The sequence below is a fragment of the Poeciliopsis prolifica genome, unplaced genomic scaffold, assembly GCF_027474105.1.
Source record: "Poeciliopsis prolifica strain line A6 unplaced genomic scaffold, Auburn_PproV2 SCAFFOLD043, whole genome shotgun sequence".
Taxonomy (NCBI): domain Eukaryota; kingdom Metazoa; phylum Chordata; class Actinopteri; order Cyprinodontiformes; family Poeciliidae; genus Poeciliopsis; species Poeciliopsis prolifica.
This window is the reverse complement of record NW_026562418.1, coordinates 3,600,944-3,616,413: the sequence shown is the minus strand read 5'-3', so window position 1 is coordinate 3,616,413 and position 15,470 is coordinate 3,600,944. Positions and strand designations below refer to the sequence as shown.

The following is a 15,470-nucleotide window of genomic DNA, read 5'->3' as shown; positions in this document are numbered from 1 at the left end:
GATGTTTGCTGTGCTTTTATTTCTGATTTGCTCTGAAGAGGTATTAACAGACTTTGTGTTTATAGTAGCCTGGTAAAAACCAGCCCCTTGTTTTGTGTTGCACTTCCTCCAGTTGACTGTATTTCTAACTGTAGGACCACCGGGAGGGCAGGACAAATTGCATCTCATCATTTGGACAAAGTTTTCTGAATCTCGTTTTTGTTGTTGTGAGGATACCTTAAGAAGAAAATTAATGGAGAGAATATAGTGTTTTTGTTTTTTTCATTATCTTTTTTGTTTATTTTACAAATTTGCTGATATTTGGCATCAAATTCCAGCAGGTGGCGGTAATGCGCCAAAACATTGCCTGTTGTCTGCAATTAAAAAGACAGAAACCACAGACAGGTTGGATGCAGAACTCAAGTTTTTCACAGATTATCTGACTCGTATTACAACTGACTTCTGATATAGTGACAGTTTTAAATGATATATTTAAAAAAACATATTTATAAAAGTTACATGCAGCAGTTGTAAACAGAGACACTTCGCTGTGTCTCTGAAAGCCCCCTGTGGTGATGCAGATTGAAGTCAACCCACCGTTAATGTCCATGACTCACCAGAGGAGGCAGGCCCATTTTGTGTTGAGGTAAACTATACTGTAATGATTACAGACGGTCTTTGCATGAAATTTAGAGTAATAACACTCGGGGTCCTCCTGTGGGTTGTGTGTGTTTGATGCACGTCAACGCCACTAGATGACTCTTACTGGGCTTCTGCCAAGAGGAGTTACTTTAGCATCAGTTACACTTGAAATACAACAAAAATGAGAGGTTTTTACATCACATGTCTGTTTAACCTTTCAAGAGTTTTCTACATATGTTGATGTCCGCGCTTCCTCTGGTTCTGGCTTGATTTTTGAAACCTCTGTGTGGCTTGTGAACAACCAGAGGCAACTCAGTCTTCCCAGGGTTTGGACAGAAATGTGTTACGAGACGCACCCAAGACAACTATTGAGGAGCTGCAGATGTTGACAGCTCCACAGGACACGTACTAGTTGTGAACTCTGAAAATTTGGTCTTCATAAGGTTGAATTTAAAAAAGAAAAAACTTTATCCAAAAAAGAAATTAAATGTTGCCATAACTCGAATCATTCAAATATTTTCCAAGTTGTCATGGAAGGTGATGCTGTGGGTCAGGAAGTCTTGAAACAAGTCAGAAGAGGCCTCTGACCAAAGAGGACTGATGACATGCTAGCAGCTCAAATCACTTAAAAAACTTTGGAAACTCATTCATGAACTATGAAGCGTTTTCTACATCACAATCTTTGGTTGGAGAAGCTGAACAAACTACATTCTTCGTGCTGCTTGTGCATCTCAGGCACTGATGTATTTTTGTTTTTGTTTTTTTTTTCTTTTTGCTTACATTTCAGAAATCAAACCACTGCAGCACACCACTCAGTGGAGTTTGCTGCGCATGACATGATTGACATGCCAACACAACGATGCACCGCTGTCTTTGTACCTGGATCAAACACTGCTGATCCTGTCATACATAGGATTTCCCCCCACCCCTCACCCCCCGCACACACACAGACACACACACTGATACAACTGTGGAAAAATTGTTCCTACTTGAAGTCTTGACAGATGACGCCTGTAAAATAACCCATTGGAAATATGACAGGAGGTTTCACTTAGAACATGCACTGCTAGAGGAAACAACGCACCAACAAATGGCATTAAAAATTTTGCAAATATTTATTTCCATTGTGGTCCTCAAGGAAAGGAAAGGAACAAAACAGCATCTATTAGAGCAAAAACGGTCAGCATGAGCTAAATGTAGCACCAGCTCGGTGTTCAAAGGCACCTGCGTCTTCTTCATGTGGCTCCACTGAAGTTCTGTTCATTTAGGAAGTCTCACTGAGATCAAGAAGCCCTCAGGAAAAAAAGAAAACCACTAAGTGAAGTCCTTGTTTTAGTTGCCAGGATTTTGTCTGAAAGAGCGAGACTCTGTGAAGTGTGTCAGTGAGACGGAAATAACTGGACACCAGAAACCTCAGGAAATTCTGTTGGGTTTTTATGTGAGCGAAAGACACAAAATAGCACATAACTGGGAACCGGAAGGACTATGATAAATGGTTTTAAATATTTTCAGAGTTAAAAGTTAAAATCTTAGCAAGTGTTTTTGGTTTAGCTTCTAATATCCTCGTACACTTGAAATAAGACAAAACTAAGATACAAGGGCTTACGTCAATTTACATAGATTTCTTTTGACAGCCGTCCTGTCAACAGATCCACCTGAGCAGGAGGCCCCTGCAGCGCCTCCAGAGTTCCCTTGAGCCTCTTGGGTACTTTTCCAATCAATTTTGATCAATCTCGTGAATCCCCAGCACAACACAATAACATTTTGTAGCTGTAGCAAGGATCAAGAGGCTTGAAGAGCTACCGCGGTTTGCGACTCATCCTATTGGCCCTTTGCACGTGACGTCACTCTCTTTGAAACTCGGCCCGCTCCTCCGTGACTGACGTCAAAACAACCCGTAAAGCCTGTCCAAAAAAAACCCCGCACGTCTGGCAGCCTGATGTTGCTTTCATTTAGCATTAAAAATGGTCATAGGGTGCTGCGCGGTCGGTGGCACAAACAGACAAGGACACAAACCAAACTTTTCGTTTTATTGTATAACTTTTAATGAGGGAGGTTAAGGCAGCTTTAGTTAGCTAGCAGCCGGCAGTCATAGCGGCTGGCAGCCCTCGGTGTAACCGCGGATTTGCACTTTTTACCACGTAAGAAGATTAACGTTCATGACGTAGTGACGTAAATGTCATTTGATTGGACACGTCAGTGGGAGGAGCTACGGGTCGGTTTCTAAGCTAGCCTTTCCAAGGTTCTGTAAACCCTAACCAGCTGTGTGACGTTCAGCTACGTTAGCTCGAAGAAACCGGCAAAAACAACTTGGGAAAACGGTTCAAGTCGCTCTATTCGGGACTCCCGTCCCTCACTTCCAACGTCCATCATGGCGCCTCATAAGGGACGCAGTTGCACAGGGTCAGCAGTGACCGCTGGAAGGACCAGACCGCAACTGAAACAACGCGATGCAATGGAAACGGCTGCCAACCCGTCCATGCTTTGAAACTTCCCTCAAACCTGTCACTTGAAGAATAGAGAGCGCTAAGGACATCTGTCATGGATTCTGTATTGAGCCATGACAAACAATCGTGGCAGTGAGCGGTAAACACGCGCTGCCAGAGCTTTCCCCGGCTCTGTAAAGAGATTGTCAAGCTGTTCTAATCCCATCAAGAGAGTACTGAACAAATCCCTCACAGCTCAGTCCCACTCATCCGCACACGCTTCCAACAGGCTGATTATATATGCGCAAAAAAAAAAAGCAAAACTTGCTGAATTTCTGGGGAACTTCCAGACGTCACCTTTCATACCAGCTGGCTCTTATTCTGTGTCTGACGTTGTGGCGCCCTCGTCTGGTTAGAACACGAAACGCAGCAGTTCGCGGAGAACGACCGGAAACGAGATGAGTTCTGTTGGAAAATGAATGGATAGTTTTCAGTCAGAACCGCTGCGTCATGTCTGCTTTAGAGATGCATCGATGTTTTTTGTTTGTTTGTTTGTTTATGGTTTTCTCGTGTAGATGGAAGTGTTTTTGGTCATATTTTCGCCTGCTTTATTTGTATCAAACCAGTTTCACAGCTGTCAACTTCAGGCTGAGTCACACTGGGAGGAAGCAAATTAAAACCTCAATATAAATGTTGACTGTAACACAAAGTTATGGTGATAGATGTATGACGTCTCTCTGACTTTCATTCCTCCAGATCTGCTGTTAGTGAAATTTATTCAACTTGTCTACATACTTTTCCATAAAAGTGACATAAATCTTGTTTTATTGCTCAGATTCAACAGAATGTTTTATTTTTTTTTAAAGACAACACCTTTTTAAAACAAAAAATTGCAACATAAACCTCTTCCTTTAATGAGGCAAACCTGCAAAATCCTTTTAATATTCTGGGTCTGATATACACATTCCTATCCAAAAGAAAAAAAAAATTTAATTAAAATTTTACAAAGTACTTTATTGTTAAGTTTTAATATATCAATATTTAATTTCTTTATTCATTTGTTTTTTGTCCGTTTCAAATGCATTAAAAAAATTGTCTCTTATTGTTAATTTTAACTTACTGAACCGAACAAAGACTTTGTGTTCATGACCTTGAGTGGATAATTCTCGAGTTTTGTCCCTGTGAAGCTGAAACAACGAGATATGAAAGAATACTGGATTCCATGTGGCCATGATAATGTGACTGTCCCCTAAATACACCCCACTGTGTTGACGTTTGCAATCTCTCAGAGCTGAGTAGAGGAAGACAAGTCCGGCAGAGTCAGGGGTCGTCTTTTCAGCCGAACTGAAAAGACGATTCATCCAACGTCGACACGAAGCTACGTATTTACATGTTCTGGAAAATTTTTTGCATGATTTCTTTTTTTCTAACTTTCAGAATTTTACATACATTTGGTCATGGATGATGTCTACTTAAATAGTTTTTTTTAGCATCTTATTTAGATTTTAAAAATGTAAGTTTAAACCTAAGAGATTGTTCCTGGTGTAAATAAAGGAATATATACAACAAAAGATTGAACTGGAATTAAAGACACACACACACAAGCTTAAAAAAAACTGTTGTTTTATTTCAGTACAGTATTTTTGAAATTAAAGACACTAGATTTCGGGTCTATAGGGGAGCTTGACCTGAATGGAGGCTGAATGAACACTGGGGAGGTCAGGATTGGATGCCGTTGCCCTCTGAGGTCATGGTGTGGTGATCCAATATGGGGACCAGACTGGCTCTTTGTTCTGCTTCATCCTGCTCCAGTCATATCCTGAATGCCTGTTTGTTCGTTCAGGTTTGTAAAGTGGTACCCTCTGTGGAGGTGTGTACCTGTCCAGAAACTCTGGCTTCTGGTCAGGTACCGTCTCCTGCTCCATAGGTCTCTTCAGCCGTCTGATGGCTGAGCCGCCGAAGGCTTCTGGAAGGTTATACACCATCACTGGAGCAAACCCCAGAGCAGACTCTCCCTCTCTGCCACTTGTGGGACCAGCCAGGCCACTGAGGCGACTCCTTGGCCTGTAGCCTCCAGTCTTTAGAGCGAACTGTGGGCTGGGATAAGACCTCCCAGCTGCAGCGTGAGGCAAGACACTCTTGATGTTGGCACCCTGAGATGCAAGGCCTGATGGGACTTTTCTTGCACGGCCCCGAGCAAATGTCTGCATCCGAATAGAACTACGTGGACCAGGACCAACCGGACTGAACAAGGTGGCAGATGAGACCTTTTGCCCATGAAAGGAAGGGTCCCTGTAGGAAGCTGGCCTGGAGGAGTAGCCTTCCCTTTGGCTTACCCTTGGACTCTGCTGAGAACCCAAAGTGCTCTGGCTCTTGGGTTTTGACCGAACAATGTTCTTCACCAGCCTCCTTGACCTTTGAACCGGTTGAGAGTGGGTCTGCGTTGGGCCTCCGGTGGAGGGCTTCCTATCGTAATCACTTTTCACTGCAGGCTTAGTGTTGTAACTATTGGTCTGGACCTGGACTGAGGGAGGAGGGAAGAAGTCTGGTTTGGGTAGGTTGGGGAAATTGTTGGTGGATTTTCTCAGTATGCCATCTGGTGGAGGAAAGCCAGAGTTTGTGTTGCTGTTCTGGGGTCTATGTGCTGCAGAACAGAGAGTCAAATTTCATTCAGAGAGATGGAGAGAGTCAGGGCAAAGTGTGACTGATTTGCGATTCTTACCTTCCTGAATCCAATAACACCCCGCAAGTTCTGCTTGAACGAAGCAAATCAGCAAGATCCTGTTCAGGGAAAAAACATTGAAGAAATTAATATGAAAAAGAAAACTTTTATCTGTAAACTTTGATTAAAAGAAAAAAATAAAATTGTTCCATCCATTCATTTTCTAACACCCTTGTCCCCAGTGGGGTCAGGAGGGGTGCTGGTGCCGATCTCCAGTGAACGTTTTGGGCAAGAGCCGGGATACATCCTGGACATGTCGCCAGTCTGTCGCAGAAAAAAATAGTTCACTCACCCAAAACCAAGTCCACAAGTCATTTTCATGCCTCTTCAGTCAAAGCAAAAGCAGCCCAACTCCTCAGAAACTGCCTGCTCTGCATGTACGCTGCGGTGAGTTAGTATTTATTGTAGCCTTCAGCCAATCACAGCATGATGAACTGATTATCTATTGTAGCTGCGGTGGAGGAGTCACACAGCTCATCTCCTCTGATTTGTGCTTTCTTGTCTTCCTCTGCACTGATGACTGAATGCGTCTAAAAATAATATATCGCTCATAAAAATTGTGGAATTTTCTGCAATTGTTTTGGAGAATAAAGAAGCAGAGAAGAATAATGTTTAACGGCTGCATCATGCCAGCCACATATAATCAAAATAAAACTTGTGCCACTTCATGTTTAACAGATTTTTTTCAACTGATGAGAATGAAATTTTTTTTTTCTCGTGTCTGGACTAACGTGACCCCATTCACATGTTCCAACATTACAGAAAACCATAAAAGCTGCAATTATGTAACTTTTTTTTTTTTTTTTTAAATTGTCTGACATATTTGTGAAAATTGTCACCATGTCTGACAGTATGAGACAGATAATCTGTGAAATGATCGATCTCTACCTCCTCCCTGAGCTGCTGTTGTCCTCTGAAGAAATGCAGCGTTCGCTGTCAGAAACAACCAATCAGAGCCAGGAGGAGGGGCTTGTCGCCGTCAATCAATCTCATAAATGTGCTGTTTGATGTGCCATTGGCAGAGAAACAACTCATTGTTACAGAAAAAACTGTTTATCGGTGGTCATGCTAACTAGCTTTAGCATTCACAGCGGGCTCTGCTGGCGACAAAGTAGCAGAGAGTAAAGGGGGAGGGGAAGAAGTGTCACTCAGAGGGTGATTGACAGCACCAACACCCTCCTCTTGGCTCTGATTGGTTATTAATTGTTAGCTTAATTTTTGTTTTCACAGATTATCTGTCTAATTTCTTGTCACAACACGGTGACAGTTTCACATTCATGTAAAAATGTATAAGCTACTTGCTACATTTTTAAAGTACAGTCTCAGAATATTTAAGATAATAAATATGAAATATCAAGATTTCATAAAAGAATAGATCAACAACCCTGCTGCCATTTTCTCCACATTTTTGACTCAGGTTAAATTCACCCTAAGGAATTATATTAGAGTTCAGTTCTGATTCCACTGTGATGGTGCAGAGTAAGAGGAGGTTGCTGTCCCTAAATCTGTACGAACTGAGTGATGACATCCTGGATTCGGGTGACACACAGGAAGAGAAATATGAGGGCAACAAGCCAAGAATGGATTTAGAAATAAAAATGTACCACTGAGAAACTGTATGTGGAATGAGATGGCCATTTAACTACAGCTGTTTATATCCAGTGATAAACCCTAGTGCCTTTAGTCAGTCCAATAAGCAAAGGCAATATTTCACAGTATTATGTCCTGGGTGACAGCATCCGCCCAGGACATAATACCCAGGACAGCAAGCACTACTGATCCATCTCGTTTGCTTTTGCTGTTCCTCTTTAAATCTCTGGCTGAACAGTCTGGCTGAACAGTTAAAACGCCGAGAAGAGAAATACACAAGTGTGAAAAATGTTTGTCACACTCCAGTGTTTCAGAACATCAAACCATTTTAAGAGACAACACAAGTAAACACAAAGAGCAGTTTTTCAATGGAAGTGTTTTTTCTATTGAGGGAGGAAAACGTCAAAACCCACATGCGTGAAAAAGATGTTTGTGATAACTTGTAGTGAGGTTTTGGCCACTCGTCTTTGTAGATTTATTGTTGGAGAGTTTAAGGTCGCAGTATCTCAATAGGATTTAGGTCTGGACTTTATCTGGGCCGCTCCCAAGACTTTATTTTGTGGCTCTTAAGTCATTCAGAGGTAGACTTGCTGGTGTGTTTTGGACCTTTGCCCTGCTGCATGACCCGAGTTGGTTTCATCTGGAGGGCACCGAAAGATGACCAGCTGTTCTCCTTCAGGATGTTTTGATCAGTACCAGTTTTTATGGTTCCATTGATCACAGCCAGTCTTCCTTAAGCTGCAAAATAGGCTCAGAGCATCACACTACCAACAGGAATCACTGTGTGATTCTTGTCCTTCACAGCTGCGTCTGAAAAATTTTGTTTATTGGAATCTCAAGTTTTTTTACTAAAAAATGTTTTTTTTTTCCTCTGGAATGAGCTCGTATTGAAATAGACGTAATTTGCAAAACGACAATGAAAATACTTTCTTCTCATCACACGAGTCGCATAATCAACAGCCGGATGTTACTGCTGGTGGAAAAGATGAAGAAGACGACAGGAAGTGGTAGGAGGATGACGGTTTGTGTTTATTTTTTTCAGACAGCGTTCAGCTGGCTCCACCAGAGCTCTCACAGCATCGCAGTTCATAAAACGTTGTGTGTCGTTCTTAAGGGCTGGAATCAAAGCTAATTTGTTAAATCATAAACTACAATTTCCCAGAAACGCTGCATAAGTAGCCGCTCCAAACACCAGAATTTGACGCCGACGTCTCCTCTGATAGATGATGAGCTCTGGCTCATCTAAAACCATGTTTACATCCGTTGCTGTCACAATTTTTAATGACTTGCAGTGTGAACATATTTATTCACATGTGATTTTAATTGAATTTCTTAAAAATCCCAATTGCAAAATTTTATTTTATTCAACAAACAGCTACTGCCCTGACCCGGGTAGGGTGAGACCCGGGTAGGGTGAGACCCGGGTAGGGTGAGACCCGGGTAGGGTGAGACCCGGGTAGGGTGAGACCCGGGTAGGGTGAGACCCGGGTAGGGTGAGACCCGGGTAGGGTTAGACCCGGTCCTCTCACCGCCGCCAGCAGGCAGGGCGGTTGCAGCCTCTCGCCCAAGTACACAGCAGCTGAGATGGGCGGACGGAGCGCGGGTTGGAATCAGCAACCCACCAGTTGCAGGGTGAACTTCTACCTCCTGAGTTGTTGTCGTTGTGACTGGATGTGTTCTGATGACCACTACAGATACTCAAAAGACTGTGTTCTACGTCATGCACTGACCTGGCCCAGAACCACTCATGAATACTTCAAGTAAAATAATATTCTGGAAGTTATCACCACAGATCAACTTGCATCCTATCTTCTTTGTCACATTCTCATTGGGCTTTCTAGTTAACAGAAGGGTTCACTAAATGCTCATCATCTAAATCCCCACACATACTGTACCTATTATTTAAATATTGATTCAGTATTTGAAGAAGTGTGAAAGCGATAGGGAAGCAACTTGTCACTATGAAATGGGAGAAGCCACATTGCACGACTTGAAGCAGCAGAACAAGTCGCTGGTCATCTTTTACGTGAGAATCATTGAGAAATCAGAGATTTGGCAAACATATCGCTCTCCGGCCAGCACTTGGGCAAAAGGCCTTCGACTTGACATGAGGTGAAGATCAAGTAATCTTTTACTTCACAGAAAAATGCTGATGCCGATCACTAGATTGTCAAATTGTAAAATGCAATATTTACAAAGTACTGTTTATTTCGACACATTTTGATGAATGCTCAGTGAGATCTTCATCTGTTAGTGTGAAAGCAGATGAAGATCAGCCGTAACTTTTACTCTGTTAAAACGAACAAACTCCCTCTCCGGATGCCAGTAACCTTCAGTTGGAAACAGTTTTATCTATGTTATGGAATTCAGTCTCCTCTCAAATGGAAACTGAAACAGTTTAGCAGAAAAATAGATTGTTTTTCGGCCTCGCTCCGGTAACGGGGCCTTGAGCATGCATTCCAATCGCCTCTGCTAATCAGCGCCTGGAAAACATGCAACATTTCTGTTTTGCTCTAACGCTGACCTCAGAAGTGTTGGGAGAACAAGCGACGCACTTTGTTTCAATTATTTTATTAACCATAAACTTAAGCTGCCCTCGAGCTCTTCAGGAAACTGCTTGGCTGTTGTCAAAATAATTCACAGCTTGGACCCGACACAAAAATGTCACAATCTTCTTCAAATAAAAAATGGCCCAAGTCATTTTTTTGTGCCTTCTTTGTTGCCTGAATCCTATTTGGACCAAAAAAAAGGGGTGGAGGGTTAAAAAAAAAATCTGTGTTTCCAAAATCACTATTGGCAAAAAAATGGCTAAGCCCATTATTTTAGGAATGAGACAATGTAGAAAATGAGAAAAAGCATAAATAAAGTAAAGAAGCTTTCTGTCTTTCACAAGGACATGTCATTCATCTTTTATTAAAACAGTTTGTTAGAATTTCCTTCTTTAACCTCAGCAACATCACTGAGGAAACATTTAGAAATATCCTCTCTCTATCTCAAAGTGATCCTGAAACACTAGTCTGAATTTTTGATGCCAAGACTGGATTCTTTACTAATTCTTCACTGTCAGGAGGTAAAACTTTTTTGAGGGTAAAAAGCCTGCAGCTTCAGCAGGAATCCTGATGAGAATTAAAAGAATAGATCGTTTTTGATCGTTTAGCTTCCCTTCATTGATTTCCAGTTCAATTCAACGTGGAATTGAAAATTCTCCTCATATTTAAAGAAATTGGAGAACTGATTGTTCCAGATGTGCCTAATAGATGCTCTAAAGGTAGAATGGGAGGCAGATCCTTTAGTCATCAGGCTCCCAGTTTGAGTCCTTGATGCAGACAGACACCCTGGATGCCTTTAAGACTGGAATTAAAATGTTGCTTTTTGGTGAGAGTGGCTCAGGTTACACTAATCCATCTCTGTTGTCATGTTACTGGATGTTCACTGCTACAAGCTGCTGTTCCTTGCCACATTTAATCATCTCTCTACAAACTGCAATATTAACAAGCAATAGGTATTTTAATTTTTCCCTCATTCTGATCTTTGTCCCCTTTTTTTGTTTTATATATATTTTATTTTCTGTACCACAGTGGGGGCTGATATTTTATCTTCTAGCAATTACATGTCTTATGTCTTTGTCTCCAATCGGTGATTGGTTGCATCAGTCACACTTACAAACAGATCTGTGATTCACGAAGGACACAATGAGGTCAATGTGGTCTTTAAGCTGTTTGTTTAAATCCTCCCTGGGGGAGCGCGGCAACGTTTGTCATTTCATTTCTTGGTCTGGCAACACGGTGGCAGCAGACGTTTGACGTTCACAGTCTCAACTGAAGCCGGTCCGGTTGCTTGTCATCACACACAGAGTATTACGGCCTTTGTAGATAGAAATAGAGTAAATTTCAGACAAAAAAAAATTGTTTTAGATTTCAGAAATCTTCCAGAAAACAAAAGACTTTGATATTTATACTGTAATCTCTGATTGTGATGACAGATGCAGTTTTATGTCATTCTGCTGTATTTTAATGTATACAAGACTAAAGGCCTGCTATGTTGCACATGGGATTTTTTCCACTAATGAATCTTTACAAATCGTGTTGGAAAATACAACAGATAGAGCACTGCTTCCATGTAATGACCCCCCAAGATGAAATCAGATCAACCACAAGGGGGCGCAACACACTTTCTAATGACTTTCTTTCCATTCAGTCCTGTAAGAACAGAAAACCATCTGTCTGTCACTGATGGTCTCTTCTCTTTAAAATCTAGTCATTGAGGATAAAATCCTATCACTCACTAGAATCTGTTATCATCTCTGTGTGATCAACTGAAATGTTTTCTTTTGGTTAAGTGACTGACTGCACATTTCTTGTCAACTGGTGCCATCTAAATAATTTATTGGAATTTTGTGATAGACCGTCCCAAAGCAGCAAGCAACAGTGAAGTGGACTTTTGGGCCGTTCCGAGACGTGCATTCGCTTTGACCCGTTTCACTTCGACGATACCAGCATCTTTTTCAGGGTTGGTTTCACCCAAACGATCGCTGGTGATAGGCACCAACCACAAAGCTCCTGCAGAGACCGGTGAGAACGGACCTGGGTTTCTCTGTTCCGGCCCTCACGGACCCCTGCCCTGTAAGTTTTAGACGGGTCTGTTCAAGAACGCCTGACCTCCTCTGTAGCCATCAAGTGCTCCAGAAGTGTATGAAGGGAAACGCGTAAAACATTTGCCAGTGAGGCCTGAGGACCAGAATTGGTCTGAAGTGTTGAGGACTGTGGATTCATTGGGCAAAGCCAATCGACTCTAAGCTAGCATTAATAGCTACATTTAGGTTCTAAACACTTATATCAGCACAAGGTCTACGAAAGCTGAACATTGAGTCGTGCCAACTGGCTTTTTTTGTGGCCTTTTCTGTTTCCGTGACCAATAGAACTTGTTGTGGATCTCTGACGTTCCTACAGAGTTAGCATGCACCTCTTGTCCGCTTTAAATTCTCTTTTCGGTTAATGTGTCACCTTAAGGCCTTAAGGCTCAAGTCCAGGCCTCCAGAGCTACCGTCCTGCAACATTTTGATGCATTTTTACTCCAACAGACGAGAACAAAAATCTTCCTGTCTGTTTTTTTTCCCCCGAATGCCTTTCCCGTCTAACTCTCAGATCCTTTCAGTTTTTTTTTCCATCAATTTTAGTCATAAAAAAACATAAATATGTTCACATTTACAGTAAATGTTTCCTCATAGTGGCGCTTCACCCATTAATTTTGGTAGAATTTCTTTTTCCTTTTCCTTTGTGGGAGCTCAACAAAAAAAAAAAAAAAAAAAATGAGCATGCTTAACTGCCCCTTTCTGTTGCTTTCTGTCATCGCAAGTCCAAACAAAATCAGTCAAGTGGAAACAAAAATGCACAAAAACAGAAACACAAACAGACGCCATGTTTAACGTTCCGTAAATCACTTTACTGACGCCCATGGAGAAACACATAATACGTTTAAAATTGTCTTCTTTAAAATGGAAATACATAATGTTTTCGAATTTCAGAGGAGTGACAGAGGTTGTGTGTACCTGGAAGCAGAGAGTCTGATCATAACCGCTGTCCACTGCAGGGTCAGCTGAATGTGGAGAAACAAAGGCTGCTGAACTTGCTTCATCTGTGTGTGTGTGTGTGTGTGTGTGTGTGTGTGTGTGTGTGTGTGTGTGCGTGTATGTTGCTGTTCTTGGATGTCAGGCTCAAACATTCACCCCAAAAACCAATCCACAACTAATTTTTCAATTTCTTCATGGTGGTTGAAGCTGGTGTTTATTGCAGCCTGTAATCAATCGCTGCTGGAGGAACTGAATGTCCTCAGGTGCAACAGCAAAGTCAAAATCCGAGAATGCGACTGAAAGGAGAATTTGCTCGTCCAGCTAAGACATTACTCTGGCTCACAGTAGTCATGATTTTCTGGCAGACGTCGGCCATGATGTAATATCTGAGCCTGATCAGACCCAGCTGCCACTGACGGGAGTCAGAGACGTGACTTTATGTCGGCTTATGAGCGTGGCGTCACCTTCCTGTGACCAGTCTGTGGCCATGTGGGACTCTCCACAGGGAGATGAACTTTTCCACCTCTTGTGTAAGTAGCACACACACACACACTAAGAGAACACACTCCCCGGTTTTCTGACAGGTGTGAGGTTTTGTCCCTGACTGTGCCTGGTCAGTCGTGTTCTATTATGAAAGTTCCCCTGCAGAGGAGCCACGACGTGCGACGTGACATCCGGATAACCGTGTCGCTTGATCCAGCTTTGCAAACTGTTTCCCTTCCTCGTAAGTCTCCTAAACCCGGGTTACTCAAATTCGCCGTTGTACTATTTCCCCTCCTTCAGACGAGGCTACTCTGATTGATAACAGAAGATATTCTCTCTGTTGGAGGAAGGAGTGGCAGCTCTCCCACAATAACCAGATCAGTGTCGTGGTTTAGATCAAAGACACAATTTCCCGTCAGAAGGAATTATTTATCCACCTTTCTGAATTATTTCCATCTCAGCCGATCGACCTTTACGCCAGCCTCCTCTGGAATCTCCACAGGACACTGGCATCGTGTGAGGCAGCAGAGTGCTAAATTAAACTCATTACAGAGGGTGGAACATTTCCTTTTTGGAGTGAAAAAAAAACCCTCATTTATATTCCAATTATACCTGCATCATGTTTCTTTCTTATTAGCTTGGTGTTCTGCCTCTGTGTTGAGTTCAGCAGAAGTTTTCCTGCAGGAGAAACAGATCGTTCTACATGCACAGATCCGTGACATGGAAGAGCCTATCCTATTTAAGGATTTGTGTGTGTGGTGAGATCCCACAGCACCAGCTGACAAAGCATCTGTTTTTTTTTTGCAGCTTAGGTATTCATTTGTTTAGGGTTAGTGAGTTTTTGAGTAAAGTTACCCGGATCGAGGTGTTATAGACATTTCTGTGACTCATTCTTGTACGGGGAAAAGCAACCCAGTCTGGGTCATCTTGCTAACCCGGTCATGCGTCAAGTATGACGAGACCCTTAACACAGATCTACGGATAACCCCAAATTCAGTGAATATTACAGAAGATTATTTTAAAAGGATATTTTAAACTGTAACGTCAGGCTTCTGAAAAGTGTGTCCATTTCTATGTACTCAATTCATGGCTTGCAAGAACTCCTGCATCCATGCAGCGTGGCAGGAGGGCCTGAGGTTCAGGTTGGCATGACAGATCCGTTCAGGTCTTCCATGTCCTTATATCTCTCGTCTTCCTCTTGACAGTATTCCATTGCCAATCGAACGCAGAAGCAACACGGTCAGCGCAGAAGCAACACGGTCATCGAAGCAGCTTTTTGTACCCTGGACAGTGTGGGCAGGGGCCAAGTCCTGCTGGGAAATGAAATCAGCATCTCCATGAAGCTCGTCAGCAGATGGAAAGCTGGAATGCTCCGAGACGTCCTGGTGGACCGCTGCAGTGAGGCAGAAGCTCCGAGGAGGAGCTGTGTCCTGCAGGTGGTCAGTCCCGACCAGGCACTTTGCACAGTTCAGTGGTTGCCATGGAGGTTAAAGGGCTTCTCAAACATGCATGAGAGAATCAGGGGAACAGTCCAGGTGTGTTTTTGATGAGGGAACAATATCAAAAAAGTCAATTTTGCGTAATGCCGCCCCTTTAAGGCGCCGCAGAAGAGGCTGTAGAAAATGTCTTTGTCGACGTCCATAACATAGTTAAAATGATCTAATCCGACATAAAGAATAAGCAGATGGCATCTCCTCTCAGGAAGTATCTTCCCTTTGGCCTCTGAACTTTTCCTCCCTCCCTGACCAATCAAGCGGCTCCGTTTCCCATAGGGTGGGCGATGCCCCCTCCTGCTTAGGCATCTGGTCCAGAATTAGAAAAAAAAAACGGAGGCAATAATAATGAGCTTAAGTCTCCTCTCTTCGGGGAGGGTGAGAGGTCAAAGGGCCTGTTGAGAGTTTACACCCAGCACATTCCTCCAGCAGCTTGGAGGAATACAGAAGCTGCTCTCTGATCTTGTTTGTAGATGATGCAGACACCATGAGGTCCGCTCAGATAATCCTCCCAGTTTGCTGCTGATTCAGACTGGAATCCGGCGCAGAAACACTTGAAATGTTTC

At 42.6% G+C, this 15,470-nt stretch overlaps 1 protein-coding gene across 1 annotated transcript; it reads right to left on the bottom strand.

The window, feature by feature from the left end:
• Positions 1 to 4,653: 4,653 nt before the first annotated feature.
• LOC129376349 (uncharacterized) lies at positions 4,654 to 6,159 on the bottom strand. Its single transcript, XM_055055962.1, has 3 exons — positions 6,062 to 6,159; positions 5,770 to 5,828; positions 4,654 to 5,691 (listed from the first exon to the last, which is right to left on the bottom strand). The coding sequence occupies exons 1-3, from the start codon at positions 6,088 to 6,090 to the stop codon at positions 4,796 to 4,798; spliced, it is 984 nt and encodes a 327-aa protein (XP_054911937.1). The 5' UTR covers positions 6,091 to 6,159; the 3' UTR covers positions 4,654 to 4,795.
• Between the last annotated feature and the right edge of the window lie 9,311 nt (positions 6,160 to 15,470).